We start from the raw sequence: 26697 nt of genomic DNA, 5'->3' as shown, positions 1-26697 counted from the left end.
GTACTGCACTGGTGACAGTATGTAAAAAAAAAAATAGTGAAAATAATTTTTTTTTTAATTTTTTCATTTTCGGAAAAATTATGACAAAAAAATACAACTTCAAAAAACTCGCCAATGCCTCCTATGAAGTACATCGGACTGTCTACTTTACAAAAAGGGGTCATTTGGGGGATATCTGTACTGTTCTGACATTCTTGGATCTCAAGAAATTAGATTGGCTATCAGTACTTCAGGATTGATCAATATTTCAGATTTGTGAACTCTATAACCTTCCTACAAACTAAATAATACATCCTAATTTGGGTTATATTCACCAAAGACATGTAGCAGAATACATCTTAGCCTAAATTTATGAAGAACAATTATTTATTTGTAAACTTTTATAACAGAAACAAAGAAAAACGTGTTTTTTTTTCAAAGTTTTTGGTCTTTTTTTGTTAATTTAGCAAAAAAAAAAAACCCCGGCGGTGATTAAATACCACCAAAAGAAAGCTCTAGTTGTGTGAAGAAAATTATAAAATTTTAGTTTGGGTACAATGTTGTATGACCGCGCAATTGTCATTCAAAGTGTGAGAGCGCTGAAACGTGAAAAATGGCCTGGGCAGGAAGGTGTAAAATTGCCCGGTATTGAATTGGTTAAGGATGTAACTATGTTAATACTTGTTCAATGTCACTTTGTTTTTCATTAAAGCAGAACTAAACTCTCTCAATCAATATTAAGGGCCAGTTCACACTAAAATCGCTCAGGAATGTGTTCCGCGTTCCAATTCAATTCCTGTGCATTACCTTGCAGTGCAATTTGACAGCTCACCAATTTGAATGTGCTGCAAATCACACCAGACTACACAAAAAGAAGTGCATGCACTACTTTTGAAAAACTCACTGCACCAAATCACATGGTACTGCCTTCATGGCCATTTCATTCTTTCAACTGGAGGAGGGGCTTTCTCAGCTAGCACACCCTAATGCCTGCATGCCTGATCTACAGGCAGATGAATTCTAGAAAGTAAATGCTACATTGCTCATCTGCCCTTACTCAAGATTGCCATAGCTAGAAATGCTATAGAAGTTGATTTTCAAAACAAAATAAAGCATAGAGACATACATTTTAAATAGCATTTTCATGTTGTTGTGCTTAGATACAGTTTAGTTTCACTTTCATTTGTGGTAAAATTTTACCAGCAGTATTAGGTGTGCTTTCAAATGTATTTCTGTAGAAGCTTCTCATTACTTCTGCCGTGAATACAGTGTGATGCAAACATTAACAGAGGAGAAACCAAAATGGCTTAGTGCAATTTTATTGTGGGTCAGTCAGATCCATCAATTCATAATCTAGACTGTGAAGAGTGCGGTTTGCAAGTGCTGGTATTTGTAAAGAAGTTATAGACTGCAATGGACCTGTCTCTACAAATATTACGACTGCTTATGTAGCGATACCCCCGTAGGGGCTGCTTAAGTTTGTTCACTCCGCCACTCTGCCTCTCAACCCAAAGAACTGTCTCAGCCCCAACTGACACACCTGGCCATACTGTAAGTGCAAGGATCAATGAAAAGCACACACGTTATAATAAAACACAGAGATTAGCTTTACTGTAAGACCTCTATGGGAAGTAATAAACATTAACAACAGGTATTCGTTAGGTGAATCAAGAGAACAGCAAATACTGTGACCGAAAGCAATATAACTCACTTTTACACTCAGTCTGCTTTCAGGGGATTCCAACCGTAAATAACCCCAAAAGCAGAGGAAACACTTAAATGGCAACCTGAAAGTGGAATTACCTCCTCTACATAGATTCGGCTCTATGATGTCCAAGCAGGAGGAGGGCAGAAGAACGACTCTCTATTGTGTCAAACTTCTCCCTTCTAACCCCCAACACCACAAGCCCAATAGGCAAACACTGTATCCAAATGATGCTTAATAGCTGCTTTCCAAGCTAAAGCTATTCCCTCACACACCATGCAATATAGAGGCCTGACTACGCATGCGCGTGCACGTATGGCACCAGTAACTTCAGTCTCTTGGTAACAGGATGAATGTTGGGATCTTCAGCTAGCCACTTTCGTTGGTGCACTTAAACTCCTTAAACACTTAAAGTATAATTGTAATCCAGTGGCAGTATTTGTATAGCAAAGCGAATACTGTGTCTTTTCAGCAGGGCCATCTACACAACCCAGTGCCTGGTGAATTTGAGCAAGGTATGATGCAGTATGTGTGCAGTGTTCCTGTCATCTGACAGTGGGAAAAATCCCTCTCACCAGATCCTGTGACAAAGGCCCAAACGATCGTCCTGGAAATGACAGGCTCCTCTGGTCACCTCAGGATGAGCACTTCACATTGTCAGGATGGCCTCTGTACTGTAAGCCACTTCTCTCAGTTTGGATGTTCCCTTGGCTGATGCAGATCACCAAGCATGCAGTGCACTGCCCAAAAGCACTTCTTTGCCAGGTCCAATCTCTCTGCTGCCACATGCAGTCTCCCCTCCTCAGGAGAAAAACCCCAAGATGGATCCCTTCACTCTGCTCTCCCTAAGCATGATGGCTTTCGTAGTTCTTTTATAATTCTATCTCCATATTAGCCTATAAGGCCGTTTCTGTTCAAGACTCCATCGTCCACAATGCTTTGCACCTGCACTTCCTGTTTGACAGAGTCCTTGTCATTGGCTCCTTTAATGGCTCTTGTAATTGGCTCTCTCACTCTCTTACAGTCTGAGAGGAGAAGGGGGGGCTGAAATCCCTCACTGCTTTGTCTGTGTCAGGGCAAGTGTCAGGTTACACAGGAGAGGCCAGTCAGCAGATCACAGCCATGAGACAGGATTAATCTCTCCTGCTACACTTATATCACACAGACATTACAAATGATATGAGTGCAATATTTGTGTACTAGATTTCAAGACCCCAAAAACTGCACCAAAAGCTGCACACCCAAAAACCCACACAGAAAGTACAAAGATCTGCTTCAGGGAAAGTGGTCCTGAACTCAATAAGTGATGTGCCTACATCCCTATAGTTTTTCTCTGCAGTGTAAGAACTAAGGCACTTCTAACTTCTATTCTCTGGAGTTTTGGAGTGAGATTTGGTAATGTCAATAATGTACTGGTCACTGTTCTCCTTGCCAGAGGCTCTGACATGAGGAAGCAAAGCCATGCCTCTCCACATAGAGATACAGTGCAGAACAAGGAATGGTAAATCAGTAAGGGGTCAAATATCAGCTGCAAAGAAACCACAGGCAATACTATTATTTAGTGATTTGCTCTCTGCCTGCCTATTCTACCTGATTAATAGCAATGATGGGGCACTATTCCTCTTCTTACTGACCACAGGAGTGTTTTTTTATTTTAACTCCTACTCACTTCCAAGCCTGAGTCATTATCTACTCCTGATGGCCACAGTCCAGCTCCCCTAAAGTTTGAAGTACAGTAAACTGGCCATTTGTTTAGAAAGTTTGGAGTCTCCTGGTTTACAGGATTCCCAAAATAGTAGCAGCATTGAATTCCCTCCACTCAAAACAGAAATAACTTCAGCCTCTCTCACAAACTAATGGTTTACTTTAAGCCTGAGACAAGAAATTCTTCAATAAGTGCTTCTAAGCTGACATCAGCAATTGGCAGAGCAAATATTCTGGAGGTACTTCAATCTTCTAGCCACCTTTCCATCTTCCTGACCCTAGCATAGGCCCATTTCCATTTCCCTTGGACTTGATTCTGAAACTTATAAGGCATCCCCAAGCAGCAGGGCTAGGAGGCAAAAGGAAGCTCCTTAGAGTAGACTTCTTCTTCAGGGAAAAGCTGGGAGTTAAAGACCTTTGACACTATATCCCCTCCAGGCAAAGTTTGGGAGTCAAAAAGACCTTTCTAGAAGGATTCCCCAGATATATATCTTCTTTCCCACCCAAATATCTGGCAATAAACATTCTAGTGATTGGCCAGAGTAAAATAGATATGAATAACTGATAGCATTATTTATTCTTGCTCTATCTCTTGATGAATACTCCATGGCAACAGGCAGACGTGAACAACACTCCCAGGTTTGGGAAAACCCAGTGAGTACCAGGCTGGCTACAGCCTTTCTGCAAACACTAAATTTAAACTAGTGGCACTCCAACTTTGGCAGGGCTACTACATCTATATAAGTGTCAATTCAAAAAAATTAGACTGTTTCAATGAACCTTTATTACCCTCATAAAACCATAAAACCATTTTGTGATAAAACATACAAAAACATATAATATTGATTAAAAGAATTTTCTGTTTGCAGCTAGAATAGAATGGGGTGATATAACATAACTGCACATCCTTAATAATAAAAAAAAAGTTAAAAGTTAGAGTCTTGTTTTGTCAGCGTAGTTTAATTTTCCCTCTGGGGTAATGCCTAAACTAGAGTTTTATTCTTTTTTTTTTATCTACAGGCAGCTCATGTTTTCTTTTATGCACTATTCACAAAAATGTGGACAATTTTAAACCTACCCAGAGATTGGACAGAGAGTGTTGGTGAGTGTCAGGTGCCTATAAACATTAAAATATTTCCAGATCTGACTGTAAAAGTCCCATTGTCGAAAAGGTACCTTTTTTGTTTTCAAGTTCTTCATCAATTCCCACTGCTATTTCTATTTTTATTTTAATCATTGGTCTATTTTAATCTGGCCACAGAAAGGCATGCACTTGTTCAATTTTTATAAGAGGTGAGATATATGTGCATTACAGTAAAGATCTTCACACACTCAAACCCTTTGTGATTTTATATACCGTATATTTTTATACTCAGCTCAGTAAGCTCCTCACCTAGGTAGCCCAACAGTAAAAAGGAATTGTCTGGTTTCATGGGGCAAAGGAACCTATCATATCAGGCTTACAGATTTTCTATCAGGCATGAAAGCCTTAGTAATTAATCAAGCATTATTGTTGCATTTAACTGTTATTTCCTGATTGCTTGCTAACCTTTTCAAATGGAAAAAATGGTAAAGCTACTCAGATTGGATGAATCGTTTTTTCTAATGCCTGTATGCAGTTCCCCACATAAAAACAGCCACCATGAATAACAACTGCTCACTGTAGTTATACATCCAAAAGAATCGGTAAGTTTTTAATTTTTAAAAAATTATCTTAAATATGTGCCAGCAAATTGGTCCAGCCTGCAGGCAGCCATTTGAGAGCACTGGATAGCAATAAAAGCCCAGCAGGGGTTCTAACATTATCCAAAACCAAAACAAGTTTTGGCTGGGCTTACACTTTGTAGAAAACATTACAGTAAACATTGAAAAAGTATGCCAGTTAAAAATACATTAAAGGAAACTAAGTTATATTTGTAGTCTGCCATTGCTAAAATCCTTCTAAAAATGCTCACTAAGCTTTCTGCCTCTTCCTTCACTGCATTTAAAATTAACTGGGAACCCTTATCTCTGATATCTTAATTATATTTCACACAGTTGTCAGAATTTTTTAGTCCACATAACAATCATGATGTAATTTGCACACGTATTTATCAAAATAAACATTTTTACAACTTTTCTTTTATCATTTGCAGGTTTACCCATCCCACTTTTATCAATGAACAATGGGAAATAGGGGTGTGGAACAAGTTCTATAGGTGTATAAAATGGGGCAACAGAAGCTCATCCATGCAGAAGACCAGAGAGGCACCATGTACATCTTCTTCATTCTTCTATTTACCTTCTGGCAGGCTCAAGCTGCCACTTTGGTAAGTTTCATCAGAAATTGCAAGTCATTAACTGTTGCTAATATTTTAAGAAAAGCTTTTATGGAAGAAAAGACAAAATTGTTTTCAGATTCTTTTTTCTGAAAGTACACACTACTGGTAGAAATATCTACAACCTATTCCAGGGTTTCTGAACCAGGGTTCCTCCAAAAGTTGTAAGGGGTTCCTTGAGCAATGAGCAATTTCTTCCTCTCAGATAAGTTCCCACTGACACCAATGATCTTTTTAGCTATCTGTAAGGGGGTATTTCTTCCCAATGACTACAAGTGTAAGGAACATTCTTTTCACTGACTATCACATCAATGTATCATGAGTTGTATCAAAGAAATAGTGCAGCGCTTAAATCAATAGTCCTCAATAATTCCCGATCAGTGGATGTTCCTCAATGCGGAATGTAAGAAATGCCCACTCACCGGAACCACACTTGATACAGTGCAGTGTATGAATGTTATTCCCTGGTGTCACTGGAAGTGTACATCTGGTTCAGCCCTTGGAAGAGTATCCCTCTTTAGATCAGACAGGTCCAGGATCACAGCAATTAAGGCTCCGACACAGAGTTCCCCTTAAGGGATGTGTGTGTATTGCTTTTGCAGTAATAGAAACCTCCCACTCTGGATGGAATCAGAGTAACACAGCTTCTGGAAAAAAGTACTCCCCATGCGGGGTTAAAGCAAAAAGGTGCCCATAGTGTGATAAAGTTTGAATAAAGCAAATTTTATTTGAAAGAACAAAGGATGCATCCAATGGATATCAATAGGAATGGCAGATAGCAACAAAACACTAACCGTCCCTAGAAGGAAATGGCCGCCGGAGCTCCACGATGCTCCGATGGCTCACCCTCTGGCGATGCGCGTGGCACGTAACGCGTAAGGAGGAGCCTGCTCGCGCCATTGACGTCACGCCGTCCTTCTAGGGACGGTTAGTGTTTTGTTGCTATCTGCCATTCCTATTGATATCCATTGGATGCATCCTTTGTTCTTTCAAATAAAATTTGCTTTATTCAAACTTTATCACACTATGGGCACCTTTTTGCTTTAACCCCGCATGGGGAGTTCTTTTTTCCAGAAGCTGCGTTACTTCGATTCCATCCAGAGTGGGAGGTTTCTATTACTGCAAAAGCAACACCCACACATCCCTTAAGGGGAACTCTGTGTCTGAGCCTTAATTGCTGTGATCCTGGACCTGTCTGATCTAAAGAGGGATACTCTTCCAAGGGCTGAACCAGATGTACACTTCCAGTGACACCAGGGAATAACATTCATACACTGCACTGTATCAAGTGTGGTTCCGGTGAGTGGGCATTTCTTACATTCCGCATTGAGGAACATCCACTGATCGGGAATTACTAAGGACTATTGATTTAAGCGCTGCACTATTTCTTTGATACTATTTATTGAGGTTTTACTGGTTGCCTTGAGTGTACAGCTGCTGAACTGATTAGCGCTCACTTTTTTACTCTGTTTACCTATTATGAGTTGTAGTTATAGTAATTTTTAGCTGAGACTGAAAAGTTATTTCAAAGGTTCCTCTGTGTTGAAAGGGTTGAGAAAGGCTGGCCTATTCTATGAACTTTCTTTACTTCTATAGGCTCAGTCAATTCTTTTAAGGGTTAGGGCACACAAACATTTGCTTGTTCCCAACATCAGTTTGAGAATAGTTTTGAAAGCCATAAAAGAATATATGATAATTTTGAACTGTATTTTGGAAAGCAGTATATACTTGCATTTATTGTCACCTTTGCCTTGCATCAAGCTGATTTTGCTCAAACTAATCAGCAAAAAGTGCCAAACTAAATTTTTCATCTTATTTATATGAGGCAAAGTTACAAAGGAGGAAAGGAAAGAGGAATATTAAAGTATTACTAAACCCACAACAGTAAAATCAGTCTACCAGTATATGCATAAAAAGCATGCTTGTTATAGTGGAACCTAATGAGTTAATCATCTGCATTGTGTAAAAAGAATGTTTGTTCCTTTCTTCTCTGATCCTCCCCTTTTTCCACAGTCCCCAATCCATCTGCTAATAGTACAGAGTTCTAGGACTCACTCTGACATGCTCAATTTAGTGTGTATTGCTAGAGAGGTTTTTTTTTTATTTCTTTGGGATGGTGCATGTGATCAGCACAGGACCAATCAGCACTGTCCAAAAAGAAAATCAGGAGTTATGCAGCCTCATAGGACAGTCAGAGCAGAATGAAAACTCTTCCAACAAGCTTTAATCAGTGTTCAGCTAGACACTGATAGACATCACAAGACTGCTATATACTGCTGCTGAGAAAAGGTATTTAGCAGTTTACATTTACTAAAATAATTGTATTTCCATGTTGTATGTACTGTGGGAGACCAGATATAGTGAATGCACGGTCCTGGGTTTAATAACACTTTAATGATATACCTATATTTAATACTCACACATTGATTAAATTGATAATTTGTATTATTGTTATTCTGGCATTCATTGGTTCTCACAACTTCATGCCATCCACAACAGATTATCTTGCATATGCTAATTTTCATCCATTGCATTTCTTGGAACAAAGTCCATTTATTCAAGGATGCCTATGCAGTTCAAACAGTAAAGATAATCTTAAGAAAAAAAACGAATTAAAAATATATGTTTCAAATACATATTGTTTAATCATTGTATATCTCTAAATATTATTATACTACAGGGTTTATAGGGTGCCAGTAGTTTGCACAGAGATTTAAAATATAAAGAGAGGCAGTAAAGTTACAATACAATTCAAAACAATAGGATTAGGCAAGCCCTGATCACTAGAGCCTACAATATGAAATGTAGGGGTAAGTGATGCAAAAAGCAGTAACTGTAGAGGGATGAGTTTATGGAGAAGGTAAAATTTCAAAGAAGTTCAGATGCCAAACCTAACCCCATTGTAATTAAATTGCAATTAAATCTATCAGATAACAAAATGCCCATTTTATAGGCTAATAGGCAAGGGGTTGTCAAAAATAGCATGGGGTGGGGAGGGGGGCACTGCCCTGGAGAATATGTACAGTACCAATGCAAAAATAATTTTAAAAAATTCCATTCAGCCAGGAACCGTGTTTTTTTTTATTCTTACCATGAAACATTAAAATTACCAATTCCAATTCATAAATAACATGCCTGGAGAATTCCCTAATTATTCTTGTAAATGGGGAGCATATACATGATACATAGAAAGTGTTGCAGCAACATTGACAATTACAAGTAAAAAGTGTTTTAAATAGCCAGCAAATTACATTTTTCTGCTGCCTTCTTTTTTTTTTGGGAGGACCTTTGGAAGGGTCTTGGTGGTGTTGTTTTTTTTTTTTTTTTTTTAAAGAAGCCAGCATTTGCTGGCAATTAAACATCATGTGCTGGTAATGCTTGCCGGTAGTTTACACTGTGTAATTTTCTATTTGTAAATGTCACCCTTGCTGTAGCATATCCTACATGAAGAATGATGAAAAGAATGGGGGTAGAGTCCCCTCAAAATGCATACCAGTCCTTGTTTAATGGATCATAGCAGATTATCCAATAGATACATGTCTTTGACCATACATGTCCTTGACCATTATTAGGCTATCAACAGAAATCGAAAGACATCCGGCATGGTACACACAACTTTAAGAGAAAGATAAGGCAAGGTGAATTAATTCCATTGGTTTCAGGAAGTAGATCAGATCACTGTTATGTTACAATCTTCCATGTGTAAAGCCTTGTTCTTGTACCCCTTTTTTTGATTGAAAAGATAATTTTATTACAGAAGTATAAAAAACAACATGATACTTTGTAATCGGGGTACATCTCACCCTGTACTGCGACGCAGCGCACCACATTGCAATACAGTTCCAAGCATACGATAAATACATTCAGAAATAAATAAATTCGCTCAGCGGTATGATGTCCGACGTGATGTGCGTGGAGGATGAATCCCCCAGACCAACACGTCATGCATAACGCCGCTTACCCCAAAAACCATAGCATCCTAATACACAGTACGTTTCCTAATGTCACGAAATCATGCAAAAAAAACGAAAGCCGAATGTTACGATCCACAATAAGCATCGGGTGTGTGGGGGGGGGGGAAGGGGGGGGGAAGGGGAAAACACAGGCCCGAAGCTTTATTGAAGGGACAAAGACACGCAAGGGGGAGTATGGGGAAGGGGAGATCTTCAGACGTCCTCTTCCTCCTTAAAGTTGTTCTTGTACCCCTGCCACATGTCAAAGGGGAGATCCTCAGGAAAGGGAAAACCCCAATCAAAGGTCCCCCCCCCCAGTCTGCTGTCAATTGCCACCCACTAAGGGAGAGAAAGCACATGCTTGCATTCCACGGCTCTTATAGTCTTATCTACTCTTGGTTACTATACACTGTTGCACCAGATTCTGTGTGCACCAGTTTTAGTAAATCTTCCCCATTATGTCAAAACATTGGTACCTTTTGAAAAAGAATGTGGTGCATGTAACCAGTGTAAATATATTTATACATCTAAGCAAATTAGACCTCTAAATGGGGAACTGTTTATGACAAAAAATCTAAATTTATTTTACAAAAATGGGTATTTATTCAATGTTCTGTGAATGTAATGCTTATTGTAGGCAAGACAAAAAAGGGCCTACACAGAAGGACATAGGATTATGTCCATGAGGTAAAGTATGGAGAATTTCATTCTTGGTAGCACGTAATTTTGTGTTGTGTAATTGATGTGATCCATACAAAGCAAACTTTTTTTTGTTGGAATATTTTGATATGTCAAAAAGAGATGGTGATCTTAACAGGCTATTGTTACAATTAGGAAGAAAATGGATACAAACTTGCAGCTGTGAAATATCTAAATGTCTAAATGAAGGAAAAGTAATTTTATTCAGTTTTTGTAATTAGTTTCTATATTTATTTGATTATTTTTTATGTTCTTTGTTTTTGCGGTTTTTGATGCAATTTATAATGAAATCATGAACTGTTTAATATACTGTAAAAAGTTTTTTGCGGTGTTAATATAGTAATTCATAGATGTGTAGGTTTATTGCAATTTCCTTAAGGAGGTGGACACTGGCAAACAGAAAAAAGAGTAAAACCCACTATTATCTCGCCATTAACCATTTTGATAGTGTCCTAGGAGGTTGCCTGCTTTTTCTAGACCTTTTTTGCTTTTTTCCCCCTTCAGTCAAGACATTTAATACACTGATGAAGCAGTCTACATCTTTGGCATAGCTTTGGAGGCCATACCCAGACCCTACCGAACCAAAGATGTGGGCTCTGCTTGGAATGTGATGATGAGGAGTCCTTGAGAGTATGCCTATGCAAGAGGCAAACAAAAAGTTTTGGGAAGTAATTGAATGTATTTATGGCAGTCGCAGAGTACTAAACAGGTGCACAACAGTGACATTTATCATGTGCCCAGTCTCTGATAGCTTTTTTAATTTTCAATGTGGTTTCCCTGGCAGTTCTGTCATTTACTGACAGTCTCTGTGCTCTGGCAGATTATATCTGCCTTTCAGCGTCTCCCAGGATTTAGTTGCACACATTACTGTCACCTTCTCAGTGCTGCATTTTCACGTTTGAACACTTTCTATTCTACTACCTCATGACTGAGAGGGGTCTTTGACCTGAAGGTTATATGAAGGGTTTGTCCATGATAAAAAAGTTGAGAAAGGCTGGTTTAAGGGCTGCCTTCAGTGTTCAGGTTCCTGAAGCAGACAACCTTGTCCGTTGTCCTCTTCTGAAATCTCTTTCTCCTTAGCATCCACCTCTGCTCATTGAGTAAAGCAACCTCTGGTACACTCAATATTATGTCTAACCTGGTAGACTCTGTGTGCTTGACCTATAGAAGTTAAATCTACTGATTCAGATATAGGCTGTTCCATTGCGTATACTTCTGCAAAGACCTTTCCTTTACCTTTCCTTTCTGTCTTGTGTGAAGACTGGAAACTTGCAACACTAACGTTTCTTCCTCCTGATCACGTAAAGCTGTTTTCCCCCTGGACATTTGGTCCCTGCCTTTTGTGGAATCTCTAGTCCTTCACACTAATAGACATCTTATCATCTTAGTGAGAAATGTCTTTATATTAGGGACTTTACTGATTCTTACTTAGAGTCCTTGTTTAGGTCCCAATCTTCATTAACTGAAATGCCTCTCTGCCCTCTTCTAGCATTGACTTTCATGTGAAACCATATGTAATTGTACCACATCTTTTAAAATAGATTTATCTAACTCAAATCATGATCTTTGATCCTTTACAACTTAAGTGTATGCATGAAGCCCTTTACTTCCGCTGTGCTGGTCTTTTAGATGCCTCTATGCTGGTGTCTCACATGACATCTATGTTTGCCTATATGAACAGGGCTCTATAGCTACATGTTTGTTGAGTATATGATACATTTAAACAATGTTTATTGACCTGTCTTTTCAGAGAATGCATCTTTTTGATTCTCTTAATAGAGGCACACCCAAACCATCTGATCCTCATTCAGACTGCCCCCTTAACCATTCCCTAAAAAAAATGATTTCACTCTGCTCAAGGAGATATTAATTATGTTGGTTTGTAAGATCAACAGAAACAGATCTTTGCTGTCTCAATACCGAGTTCATCTATCTGACATATTCGGAGATCCTTATAGGATCTATTTACTAGGTGAAGCTTCCATCTCTTCTTTAGATCAATCTGACCCTTTATGTATATAAATATATGTTCTTTTGCTTTCAGGTACATTGATTGCTTTATAATATATCCCCACTAGCCATCTCTCTGGGGCTTGGTACCTCACCTCTTTGTTTCTTATTGACGGTCTCCACCCCTCTATCCCATTAGATTATTATTGTGAGGGTTGTTTTATTTCAAGGGTTATAGGTATTCTGTGTTCACCCCCAGCTGTTCACTGGTTGATCCTTGGTTAAGGCATACTTGTATGTCCAACATTCCTTCGCTGAAGTGAAGAAGTAAATATTCTAGGTTTTGGCGTTCTCCATACAGACATTTGTATTTGTTTTTGTTGACCAGGTTTGCTTCTGGTCTACATCTCTCTTGGCTGTTGCTTTCTATTATTATTATTATTATACAGGATTTATATAGCGCCAACAGTTTTCTCAGCGCTTTACAATATAACGGGAGACAATACAGTTCAATACAAGAGGCTCCTTAGAGCTTACAATCTAAGAGGGAGGGGCTAGTGGTACAAAAGGTAGTGGTAGTGAGCAGAGTGGGCGATAGTCTGATAAATTGGGGTAGAGAGTACCAGAGGATGGGGGAAGCTCTGGAGAAGTTCTGGAGATGAGCATGGGAGGAGGAGACAAGGGAGCTAGAGAGCAGAAGGTTTTGTGAGGAGCGGAGAGTACGGTTTGGGTGATATTTGGAGACAAGATTGGTGATGTAATTTGGGGCAGAGTTATAAATGGCTTTATATGTTATTGTTAATGTTTTGAATTTTATCTGTTTGGCAGTGGGAAGCCAATGGAGGGATTGGCAGAGAGGGGTGGCTGATACAGAATGGTTTCTAAAGGTAGTTGCTTAGTTCCCCACATTTGTTGAGGGCTATCCTGAAATCTACGGACTGCAAAACAACTGAATGCATTTTGCATTGTAATCTTTTTTTTTATTTTATGGTTAAAACGCCCAAAATGCAGCACGCATGGCTTTTCCATTGTTCTGAATTACAATTCAATTCATTGGTCGGAACAGGTCCTACTGAAAAAAATCTATTTTCTTATGTCTATGTTATTTGCTTGTGCTGGTGTTCACTGAAAAGAAGCACTAATGCATTTAAAATATGGTTGGAGTTATTTGCACAATAAAAATAAAATAAGCCAATCTAATGATTTTGCTATATTTTACTTTTATTAAATGTTTATCTATTGAAACAATGTATGAGTTAGCAATGTGTATATGTTTGTCTTGAAAGATGCAGAGTTTGACCTCTGAAACTGGATCTGGATTCCTGGATGAGAATGGAGTCTGTTACTGCACCATCAACCTCCCAGAAGCCACCTTCCCAGCAGGTCGTTTTGAGAAGCTGGAGATAGCAAACCACAACCTGACAATCACCATGGAGAAGGAAATCACAAAGGTATTAAAACTGTAAACTCCCATATATGAGAAGGAACTATGATTATTACCTGCATTTTTCTTTGGTTTTCTTTGGTCTATTCTCTGTAGTGAGGGTGAAGGTGGCCATTTCAGGCCTCTCATTCTAAAAATACAGTTTTCCTGGAGATTATGCTCAGTCCAAAGTTTCACTTTTTTGAGTCACTGACTCAGAAAAATTATACAAATGTAGGAGTTCTAGAAGTCAGAGAAAACCAAAAACTAGCATTTCAGATGGAGATTAACAATAGCTGTCTCCAATTTACAACTTTCCTCCAAGAGTATTTTTTTATGCACAATCACTAGACAGAAATCTGGCTGTATGCATTTAATTTTTATTAGAAAGAAAAATGTTTCCAATCAAGAAAAAATGGGGAAAAAATATTTCTCATAAAAATGAAAATATAAAAAAGAAATCTGTCTCTATGAAAGAAACGCTGGCTCCTAAAAATATCATTTCATCTCAGATATCTTCAGTTTTGACAACTTCCTGAAACATATGAAATCTGTCTGACTTCTCAAGTATTCAAAAGTCAACATCCTGCCTAAGAGAAGACACTGCAAGATGTCTGGTATTCAAAAAAAGGAGGCTTTCTATGATCCTCTGAAACTAATTTCCCTTTGTTGCTTCAGAACTAAGCCCCACTAACTGCCTTTTCTTTGTCCAGAGACAGGGTCCTTATCAGCTACCGAGGCATTCCTATTTGGACAGGGTAATACCAGTTGACTGGGCTTAGACTTAAAAGTTAAGTCAGATCCCTAGTAATAAAGGGAAAGTATTTTCAGGGACACAAAGAGGGTCCTGACTAAGAAAAGGTATCAGCAGTGGCTGCTCTTAGAAAAAGACTTTTACTTTTGGAAATCTAAAAGGGTTGGCAGGTTCACAATAGTTTTTTTTTTACTCCCTTTCGCTGCTGATTTTTTTTTTTCCCGATTATGCAATTTTTTGCAAATATTTAAAAAAATCATCTTAGTCCTAAAGATTACATAATAACCCCAGACATTACATATTTTATGAAAGCAGACACCTTAGAAAATAAAATGGTGATAGTTACAATTGTTTTTGTTACACAAAATTAGCACAATGGTTTAGGAAATGCAAAATCTCAGTAATCAATGCACTAAAGTTAATTTTATGGCACAAAAATGCAATATATTTCCCTTTTCTTTTTTTTTTTGGTAAAATCTTAAACATAAGGTTGCGCCAAGCAAATAAGTACACAACATGTCAAACCTTAAACTTGCATGTACCTGTGAAATGGCAACAAACTTTGGTACCCTATATTTTCCATAGGTGACTATTTAAAAGCCTCTACAGGTCATCATTTTTGAGCATACCAGGAGCTCTGGTGGTACAATTATTGCTATTATTCCAGTATGCATGGCAATAACACGTGTAGGGCAATCAATCTTCTGTTGCCCCAGATGCATGCATTTACATCCATGTGTGTAAATGTGGAATTGGGGAGCCGTCAAAAATATTTTGGGGAGATTTAAAGTGCCTGGGTGAAACTTTGATCTTTTACAATTTACACTTTTTTTTGCTAACTTTATTTTTTCATCACATAGGCGATACAATCAGAAATGGCAGCCCACATTAGGATAGAATAAATTATAATTTATATATTTAATAATGCTAGATTTATCAGACTTTAAAGTATATTGACAGTAATACATACAGGTGTGACCTCTCTGTCTAGATCTACATATATCAGAGTACACTGACTGTGTACATAGAGCAGATGAAGAACTTAACCAAACGTGTGGAGGTCATGGAGAACGGAGGCCTTTCCTACACTGAACTGGAGTTTGAGCTCATCAAGTTGGAGATCAAAGAGATGGAGACCCTCATACTGCAGCTGAAAACATCATTTAATGGTTCCAGCATCATAATAGAAAGTCTTTACCAGGAGGTAAGACAATACTATGCATTCATTACTTTTACAGTAGTACAAGGTCGCTGTTAGTTTTACCATTGTAAACATCTGGTGCTTTCACATACAGAGGAACATGTTACTTCCTCAACAGAGGGAAGTGCTCAGACTCGAACAGCCAGTAACTATGACATCATCAATTCTATGTAAGTTTCAACATTACTGACACTTACAAATTGATTCCTACAGAAAATCAGAACATAAAGGCATTGTGGAGTTTGTGACTATTGATAACTGAGTGTGGTGGTCTGTTAGATACTCTAAAGTAGAAGTCTCCAAACTTTTGAAACAAAAGGCCAGTTTACTTTCCTTCAGACTTCAGGGGGGCTAGACTCTGGCTATTGGGAGTAGAAAAGATCCAAAGTGGGAAAAACAATGCCCTATCTTTGACATTAGGGGGAGGAACTATGTCCCATTTTGGTGTCATTGGGAGGAATTGTGCCCCATCATTGATGTAATTTGGCCCCATTGTTGGTGTCATTGGGATAAATTGTGCCCCATTGTTGCTGTCATTGCAATTGCGTTGCATCATTGGTGTCATGGGGCCCCATTGTTGGTGTTATTGGGAGAAACTGTGCCCCATCAGTGGTGTCATTGGGAGGAATTGTGCCCCATCATTGGTATCATAATGAGGAATTGTGTCCCATCTTCGGTGTCATTTGGAGAAATTGTGCCTCATTGTTGGTGTCAGTGGGAGAAATTGTGCCCCATCTTATGTGTTATTGGGTGGAATTGTGACTCTTCATTGGTTTCAGCGGGGGGGGGGAATTTTTCCTCATTGTTGGTACCAGTGAATGAAATAGGTGTCCTTTTATGAAGCAGTGGTAAATCACCGCTGCTCAGTTCTCTGGCATTCTCAGAGGAGAGAGTTCTCCTCTGAATGCCTTTTTATGAAGCGGTGTAGATCACTTCTCCGAATGAAGGGAGAAGTGATCTGCAAACACTGGAAAATGGCTGCTTTTTCTATAATCTCACGAGATTACAGTAAGAGATCAGTCAAACACCGTTTACTAAGCAGCAGTAAATGATTGCTGCTTCGTTTGCGGTTCCTCCGATTCTCCCGCTCTGGGCTGGAGAATCTGGAGGGAGAACACAGATCACCAGTGAAGGGCTGACATCGCTCCTTCATACACTGGCCATCTGTGTGCGGAGATGATCAGTGGAGAACATGTTCTCCGCTGATCATCTCTGTTTCCTAAACCACTAATGATCAGAGATCAGCAACGATCCTCAGGATTGCTGCTGATCTCTGTTTCATAAAAGGACATAGTGTCCCAAAGGCCAGATAAAAGAAAGCAAAGGGCCACATCTTGCCCCGGGTCACAGTTTGGAGACCACTGAGAATAATTTTGCTTATGGAAAGTTTTTAGTCACCTTTCCCTCTTGCACTCCCCGTTCCTCTTACTAGAGTGTTTTTTTTGCTGTGACACACTACATCCATGTATCTTTTTCTCTATGGGCCCCAACAAAGAAGCCATCTCCTTGCTGGCTAAAACAAGTAAAGAACAAGCACTATGTTGCTCAAATATTAAAATTAAACTATTAGCTTGTTTTTGTACTTTGTAGATTCGTAATATTTCCATCATGGTGAACCAGTTGGAAATCTATGATAAGAATAACGTACTGGTGATCAGACGGGAGATTGTAGCTCTAAAGAAACGCCTGGAGGAGTGTGAGAAGAACAATACAAAACCAAACTATCCTTCCCTTCCTTCACCAGATATTGGTAGGTTAAAGCTTGATTTTCAGTGGACAAAAGTAATATTTAACAATTTATAATAATGTACAGCAGCCACCTGTTTTTTTTATTTTAGTACATTTAAAGGGGACCTGTCATTAGAGGCTACCATCTGAAAGTTACCTAGCTGTCATACTGATCATGTTGTTCAATCACTTCAGTACCAGGCACTTTTACTCCCTTCCTATCCTGGCCAATTTTTAGATTTCAGTGTTGTTGCACTTTGAATGACAATTACTCGGTCATGCAACACTGTACCCATATGACATTTTTATCATTTTATTCACACAAATCGAGATTTCTTTTGGGGGTATTTAATCACTGCTGGGTTTTTATTTTTTGCTAAATAAATTAAAAAAATACCAAAAATTAAAAAAAAAAAAAAAACTAAATGCTTTTTCATTCTGTTATAAAATTTTGCAACTAAATAAATACTTTTTCTTCATAAATGTAGGCCAAAATGTATTCTGCTACATTTCTTTGGTGAAAATAACCCAAATCAGTGTTTATTATTGAGTTTGTAGGGAAGTTATAGAGTCCACAAACTATGGAATATAACTGGAAATTGAGCAATCCTGATATACTGACAGTCTATCTCATTTCTTGAGGCCCAACAATGTCAGAACAGCACATATATCTGCCAAATGACCACTTTTTTGGAAACCATTTTTACTGAATGAAATTGATTCATTTAGAGTGTATTGTTGTGATTAGCTGTGATTTTAGTAGCTGATTTAATAACTTACTGAATATGCATATTATTTTTTATTAACCCTTTTTTGTGCTCCAGTATAAGCTGGTGCCATGGCCGATGCCTCAGGTTTCCTTTATCAGGGTGGCTCCTTTCTCTTGCAGCATCTTATGGAGTCACACTTGCATGCAGGGACTAGAATTGTGTCTCTCTACACTGTGTGCATCAATAGAAACACACGCACCCCAAAGTCAAGGATAACAAGGTATTCACCTTCACCTTCTCCTCCCTCCTCCTCCCCACCTCCCTTCTTCAAACTAAGAGACTGGCTGCAGGCCACCCTGTCCACTGTTATGGCTTTTCTGTGAAGATTGGAAGTTCAGGGAAGCAGTACTGAGAGAGCAGGAGCCAGCAGAACAGGTTGTAAACTGTAAGTGCTGGAATAAGAATTTAAACAAACCGTTTACTGAAGAATGTTTATTGTTAAACTAAAAACGCTGGGGATTTAACACTACTTTATGAGCAAGTAGTCAGATAACTTCTGGCTTTCCTGATCTGCATATTTGTACTGGGTTAGATACTTTTTTTAAGCCAACTGACAAATATATCAGCTTCATAACTACCATTTTCAGATAACGGTTAGCAGTGGTCGCCCCCATAATTCTCTGATGACAGCTACCCCATTCTAACATTATTATTAATATACAGGATTTATATAGCGCCAACAGTTTGCGCAGCGCTTTACAATATAAGGGAGACAGTACAATTACAATACATTTCAGTACAGAAGGAATTGGAGAGCCCTGTTCGTGGAGCTTACAATCTAAAGGAAGGGGGAGGTGGTACAAAGGTGATAGCTGTAGGCGATGTTCTGATGGAGGTGGCTCAAGTACAATTCTTAGGTGGAGGTGGGGTAGGATTCCCTTAATAAGTGAGTTTTCAAAGATCGCCTGAAGGCAGACAGTGTGGGGGCTGACCGGACATACTGCAGTAAGGAGTTCCAGAGAATGGGAGAGGCTCTGGAGAAGTCCTGGAGGCGAGCGTGGGAGGAGGTGATGAGGGATCTAGAGAGCAAGATGTCTTGGGAGGAGTGGAGCGGGCGATTTGGACGATATCTGCGGATGAGGTTGGCGATGTAGCTAGGGGCAGTGTTGTAGATGGCTTTGTATGCTGTGGTTAGTATTTTGAATTTTAAACATATTATGCTCATTTCTGAACTGTTGGATATGAGCAGCCATACACAATCTTCCAGTCCTTTCATCTCTACACCTGTACATGTGCTCTAGACTATACTCACCCTGTGCACTCAGTAATCATGCTTCATCACATCCTAGCCTTGATTTTTTTTTTTTTGAATCAATGACCATAGCTATAGGGGGTCCTGGAAAGATGTACAGCATGTAACGCCCTCCTAGTTACACTAGGTGGAGCTAGACCCTGATGGCTAGAGAGGAGCTGATTAGCAGCTAAGGTGAGATAGTCAGAGGATTCAAAATCTGGTCAGGGCTGAGAGACTCTGCAGGCCAGGCCCTTGGGAATTTCCCCCTGATCTATGGCTTTTGGGGGAGGGCCTGGGATGCAGTGGGTAGATCTGAAGAGTGGTTGGCTGCACCTTTGAGGGATCTCAGACAATCCCCAACAGGAGGCTTGACAAGGGGCTGGACTCCCTGAAAAGGTGTTAGAGTCTGTTCAGTAAGAAAGCAGAAGTTGGAGTTGGGGAGTGGAGAGGAGTAAGAAGCAGAAAGATGTGAGGTTGGAGGAGGAAGGCTGCTGGGATGGGGCCTGCCTGCAGGCCTGGAGCTTAAAAAGGAGGAAAACTCAAGGACTCACTGGTCCCCTGAAAGAGGACCACCTGTGTGGCAAGGAAGGAGTAGCCCAGCTGATAGGCCTGGTAGCAGTTGCCATTCCACAAGCTGTACAAGAGAGGATCTGAGTGAGTACACCCCTGGGTGGATAGGGGAAGGAGTACTCTGGTGGAAAACCAAATTAGCCCTCTGCTAGTGACTGTGTACCTTTTATGAAGGAACAGGAGCCAGATCCCCTGCTCAGGAAGAGAACCTACAGATTGCTGGGTGAAGAGGAGTTCATCTAGGATCTGGGGTATTACAACTGGAGCTGCTGGCTAGCACTCCAGCAGAGACTGTGTCAGAGAGAAGAAACTGTGAATAGTTCAAGAAGTTGTCCTCAGATTTCAGTTCCATTGGGCATCCTATACACCCCTATACCCTATCCAAGTTTATTCCCCTCAATAAAATAACAAAACCAATGCTCAAGGTTTGATTTCTGTCTGTGGATGAAAGCTGTGTGGAAAATGCTGACTGGCTGTGCATGACTATAAGGGGACTCTGTCTGCTCTGTTGTAAGTGGGGTGCAGCGGCAATAACACACAGTCCAGGTGCGATGAAAGAACTTGTGTTGAAATAATGCAAAGACAATTCACAATAAACCTGGAGGGAAAACAGCCCAAACAGGCACACTCACAGGTCCAACAGCGTGTAGATAGCAGGTTTCAGCTGAACTGACAGCGCCTGTTAGGAGGGGCAGAATGCGGCCTGGCTGTCTTGTGTCCAAGCAGGAGGATGCACAAGAATACATACAATCACTTTGCAAAAACTTCAGACTAAAGTGAACGCTTTAATTGGATTCCCCATGCTTAAACATGGTAGTGGTAGTGAACCATGAAGAGCATGTAGGCAGGTGCAGTCTACTTTTGCCACTGCAAGCAGAGCTCTTCTGCAGCAACACTGCAGTTGGAGAGGAAGACAAGAGGAACATAGTTCTTCTATGGTTTCCTTGATCACTGGGGAAGCTATCCATGTGACTCTAGCAGTCATCTTGGGTCAGGTGGAGACTATTTAAAGCCCTGGCTCCCAGGCTTGGTGTGTATTATGTGAGTGAGTAGAGTAGGGGCAGGTACTCCGCCTGATAGGGACAGAACTAGAGCCAGGGAAAGGTTCATCAGGAACCTTTCCCTGGCTCTAGTTCTGTCCCTACCAGGTGGAGTACCTGTCCCTACTCTACCCACTTGAAAAATACACACCAAGCCTGGGAGCCAGGGCTTTAAATAGTCTCCACCTGACCCAAGATGACTGCTAGAGTCACGTGGATAGCTTCCCCAGTGATCAAGGAAACCATAGAGGAACTATGTTCCTCTTGACTTCCTCTCCAACTGCAGTTTTTCTGCAGAAGAGCTCTGCTTGCAGTGGAGAAAGTAGACTGCACCTGCCTACATGCTCTTCATGGTTCACTACCTCCCCTAGGTCAGGGTCAGGACTGACATACACACACACACACACACTATCAGGGCACATATGGTGTCAGAGTACAAACACACAGATTGGAAGGTCAGGGCAGGCATATCCACACACACATACACACATTGTAATGGCAGACAGACGTGTAATGGCAGACACACACATAGAGTGTCATGGTGAACAGTTTGATGAGCTATGTGCTAACATGGCCAGTTCAACATGTTGAAAAAGACACAGCTCCATCCAGTTTCAACTTATGTACTGTATGTACAGTACGTGTAAGATTTTTTTTTTTTCAACAAAGCTAGTCGCCTCTGCAAATTTAGCATTAGTCTTTGATCTACATGCACACTCAAGGGAGCCTTCCTAATTTGTAACTTTCATGTGTATTCTTGGCACCAAAGTGCATAACTTTACATTTCTCAAAAATGAAGCTTGTTTGTTATGTAGTTGCTCAACTCCCTATTTTATCAAGGTCTTCCTGTAATAATGCTACATCCTGTGCCAAAGTTATTTCCTGGCATAATTTGTTATCAGCAAACACTGCAGTTGAGCTCTTAATTCCAACCTCTATATTATGAATCCTTTATCGCAAATGAATTTCTGAACAGAGTCCTTTTACCATTTCCTTAAACAGCTTACATACTATTGATGTTAAAGCGGAGTTCCACCTAAAAAAAAAAAATGAAATTAAAGTCAGCAGCTACAAAAACTGTAGCTGCTGACTTTTAAAATACAGCCACTTACCTATCCTTCGGTCCAGCGGTGTCTTCACCACCGCTGGTTTCACTGGCTGTCTTCTCTCCCTGGCACCGGCATCTTCAGTGTGGGCACCCGGCTGTGACAGCCGGGTGCCCACTGCGCATGCGCAAGAATTGCTGCACTTTTTGAATGGCCCCGTAGTCTTCTGGGACCTGTCACGTGTCCCAAAAGACTTTGGGGAGGGAGTAGGGGTGGACAACTTCTGCTTCCAATTGCCTAGGCAATTGCAGAGAAAGTGGGAGCGGGTACCTGTTAAATTAGGGTACCCGCTCCCCAAAGGTGCCAATCCTTAATGGAGAGCGGGGGACAAAGGCTTAAAGCGTAACTTCCCCTTTTGGGTGGAGCTCCGCTTTAAACTCACCGCTCCTTTTCCTGGTATACATCTCAATTCTGTAAACTGGAACCACATTTTGTCTACACTAATCAGTTGGTACCATTCTAGTTAGTAAGGTGTCTGCAAGAATTAGAAATAGCAGCTTGGTTATAACTGAGCTAAGTTCTTCAAGGACTTGTGGGTGTTATCCATCTGGATTTGGTAATTTTTTTTTTCTTATTCATTTTCTCTAGTCTCTATTGTACCTAACCTTTGGCGAAACATCAATAACATTACTTCAGCAACAAAAAAATCCTTCTTTTAAACTGAAGAGAAAAAAAATTTAAACAAACATTTTCCTTTCCCCTGTCATTTGAGTCCAACGTCCCCTGGTCCTCTGTTATGGGGCCTATCTCTTCTTTCATACCGTTTTTACTAGAACCTAGATCTTGTGTTCCAGATGTAATTATTTGTACATTTTGTAAAAATCCTCCTGGTTTCTGACATCCATTTGGCACCACAGACAACTGCCTGACTTTGGCATAGCCATATTACACTGTCCCTCTTTCCCCATTCTCAAAGCTTAACAAAAACATATATACAGAAATTACTGTACATAGTTTGTAAAATTGAATAAAGACACCAGTCCATCCAGTTCAACCTGTGGGTGTGGGAGTGTGTGTAGTATGTCTCTACCACTTCCCATATTCCTGTATATTGTGTTCAAAAGGATGCCAATCTAAGATTATTTTTTTAATTAGCAATATTAGCTGAAACCACTGATTGTTGAAAGGAGTTCCACATCCTTACTGCTCTAACAGTAAAAAAAAACCCTTACACAGTTTAAGATTGAACTGCTTCTCGTCCAACATAATTTATGGCAAAGTATTATACAGTAAATCACTACAGATGCTGCATTTCTAATGAAACTTGCATTCAAAATTCCATTCCAAATTATCCATTTAACTGCTTCCCAATCAGGCTATAGCTGATAGATGGCTACAGCGTGGTTGTCCAGTTCTGGGAGGGCGTCCATGGACGTCCTCCCAGAAAGCGCCCCCAGCTGCACGCACCCAGCGCTGTCAGTGATCGGTGTGTCCTACGGACACAGCTGATCACATGATGAGGTAAAATGTCAATCACAGCGGCCTTTTACCATGTGATCAGCTATGTCCAATGACACAGTAGATCACAAAGAAAATACAGTTGCAGGTTATCAGCACCACTTTCCTCATGCTGTCACAGTGTAAGGAAAGTACTGCCGATAATCAGCAAATATGACAGGGGAGATCTGCACTGATAATCAAGGCACTGATTATCAGTGCCCTGATTATCAGTGCCATCCAGCAGTGCCCAGCAATGTCACCCAGCAAGTCAACCCAGCAGTGCCCAGCAATGTCACCCATCAGTGCTGCCCAGCAGTGCCTCCTAGCAGTGCTTAGTATTGCTGCCCATCAGTGCCCAGCAGTGCCACCCATCAGTGCTGACAGTCAGTGCTGTTTGTCAGTGCCTCCAGTCAGTGCTATCAGTCAGTGCCGCCAGTAAGTGACGCCTGTCAGTGCCCAACAGTGCCAATCAGTGTCGCCCAACGGTGACCACCATTGCTGCATATCAGTGCCTCATCAATGCCCACCAGCGCTGCCTTAACAGTGCCCATCAGTGCTAAATATCAGTGCCACCTCATCAGTGCCCATCAGTGCTGCCTATTAGTGCCCATCAGTGAAGGAGAAAAATTACCTGTTTACAAAATTTTATTATAGAAACAAAGGAAAACTTTTTTCAAATGTTTTGCTCTATTTTTGTTTATAGTGCAAAAAAATAAAAAAAAACAGTGACGAGTAAATACCACCAAAAGAAATCTCTATTTGTGTTATAAATGATAACAATTTCATATGGGTACAATATTGCATGACCGCGCAATTGTCATTCAAATACAACAGAACTGAAAGTTGAAAATTGTCCTGGGCAGGAAGGGAGTGACAGTGCCCGGCAGGCAAGTGGTTAAGGAATGGGAATACTTGGCTGGTAATTATAATAGGATTGTATTTTGTCAGGCTGAGCTAACTAAAGATATTGTATGTCATGCATATCACACCTTATCAAATGCTGGTGGGAATGTCTGACATAACAAAGACTTCTTAGACTTCCTGGCAGACCCAGATGCTGCATTTTGCTGTATTCATATTTTGTTTTCCTTTTAAAACATTGCTATTATGCAGGTACTTGTGAACACGGACAAATCCAAGACATCAGCAAACCGTTTGTAGTCCAACTAAACTGGTTGGGAGCTGGCTATGTGTATGGAGGATGGGGGAGAGATTCACTTCCAGGAACTGATCAGGCTGTCCAGTGGGTGGCCCCACTAAGAACTGATGCAAGAATGATGGAAACTCTTCGCTTCTACCCTTCATATAATGATCTCACAATCTATAGGGGACCTACAGAGAGGATCCTTTCAAGGAAAGTTTCCAGTAGCAGTTATGATTATTCTAATTGTGGTCAAGGTAGTGGGATGATTATGCACAACAACATGTTGTACTATAACTGCTACAACTCCCTGAACATCTGCAAGTATGACTGGAGAAACAATGTGTACACCCGAGCGGCTCTCCCTGGTGCCACATACACAAACCGGTTCTCCTACTCACACACAGCTTGGCAGGATATGGACTTATCAGCTGATGAAGAGGGTCTCTGGGTCATTTATTCAACTGAGCAGAGGGCTGGAAATATTGTTATCAGCAAACTTAATGCTACTAGTCTAGAAGTTCTGCAGACTTGGCACACCAAGCAATACAAACCTGCAGTCACCAATGCTTTCATGGTGTGCGGGGTCTTGTATGCTACTCGTGCCATCAGCACTAAGCAAGAGGAGATCTTCTACATGTATGATACCAAAACTAATGAGGAAGAGAGGTTAAGTGTTCCTTTCGATAAGTTGATGGAAAGAGTGCAAAGTCTGTCCTACAATCCAAATGATCACAGGCTCTATGTGTACAATGATGGCTATCTTGTCCATTATGACCTCTCTTTCACACCACTATCCAAACCCAACATAAAACATTCTAAAGACAACCCTAACTAGATAAAATAGATACGGTATATCAATATAAGATTAATCTAAGCTTTTCTATCTAACACGAATCGGATATAGTTTGCGTCTATTAACTGTGATCACCCCCAGCTCACTCATGAAAAAAGGTACCAGCAATGTGTGAAGGTTTCCGGAGTCTGCAAGGCCTGTGAAAACCAAAATACATGGACATGCTTGTTCAATAACACTGCCAATAAATCTGACATTGTACTAGATAGTAAGGTCTGCCCATTATTGTGCTGTATAATAGTGGTGCAAAAGTGTACCTGTGGGAAAAAGGTTAGGATATTTGCTTGCCTTATCCTTGGCTACAGCCTACGGCATCTAGGCGAGGGTCAAGTCATAATTCTTCTGATGAGATTCTAGGTAATGCTGAGAATCAAGAGCCACTTGTGCATTGTGCTGGTGCATCATCTTGTAGGATTTGGAGTACTCATCATTGTCCAGGAATATCCCGAAGGAACAGTGGCGTCACCCTTATTTGTAAGACTACTATTACATATTGAACTATAAAGGGGGAGGAGGCCCAATTTATTGAGCAGACCCTACTAGATAGTGCAAAGTCCACTTTAAGCACTTTTCTAAGCTTCAGGTCTAACTTAACATTGTTGGTGTTCTACTGTAAAATCAAAATAAGATTACATGTATGAATGTTTAATCCTTGTCTGTAAACATACTGTATGTTCTGTATCTAAAACTGAATTCTATTTGATCATCGAAATATTAAATGAATAAAAATTTGAGCATGAAATATTGTGTAAGTGAATTTTTAGTTTGTGTCCTGATGAAATGTGCTGCAAGCTGTCTTTATAACTCCTTCTTTCATCTCAACTGATGTGAAACACAATTATCAATTTGGAAATTTAATTGAAAAAACTTTTATTCTACTTTGAAAAGAGTGAGGGGAGGAAACCCCACTCAGATTCCTATTCTTGTTTCTGAGAGGAGAAATCCCACTTTTCTTAGTAGACATCTGAACAAGTGTAAAAACTGGGAGATATTCTTTACTCCTTTCCTCTAGTTATACTTAAAATGGCCATTATTGGATAGAATCTGGAATGAGAATTCTTTGGAAAAGTCTTAAGAAAATGTATGCAAAAATTCTCAGAACATTCGAATGTCATTCAAATGATTT

General features: G+C 40.0%; 1 protein-coding gene across 1 annotated transcript; it reads left to right on the top strand.

Moving 5' to 3' along the window:
- The first annotated feature begins 5595 nt into the window (after nucleotides 1-5595).
- LOC149456972 (olfactomedin-4-like) lies at nucleotides 5596-26313 on the top strand. Its single transcript, XM_089684227.1, has 5 exons — nucleotides 5596-5697; nucleotides 13595-13759; nucleotides 15477-15689; nucleotides 17277-17436; nucleotides 24688-26313. Exons 1-5 carry the CDS (start codon nucleotides 5596-5598, stop codon nucleotides 25551-25553), a joined length of 1506 nt encoding a protein of 501 aa, XP_089540353.1. The 3' UTR covers nucleotides 25554-26313.
- Nucleotides 26314-26697: the final 384 nt, after the last annotated feature.

This window comes from Staurois parvus, unplaced genomic scaffold (assembly GCF_062004578.1).
Source record: "Staurois parvus isolate SC_StPar_1 unplaced genomic scaffold, SC_StPar_1.0 ptg000340l, whole genome shotgun sequence".
In the NCBI taxonomy this organism is placed as follows: Eukaryota; Metazoa; Chordata; class Amphibia; order Anura; family Ranidae; genus Staurois; species Staurois parvus.
Note: the sequence above shows the minus strand (reverse complement) of the source record. Positions and strands in the feature narration are given on the sequence as shown.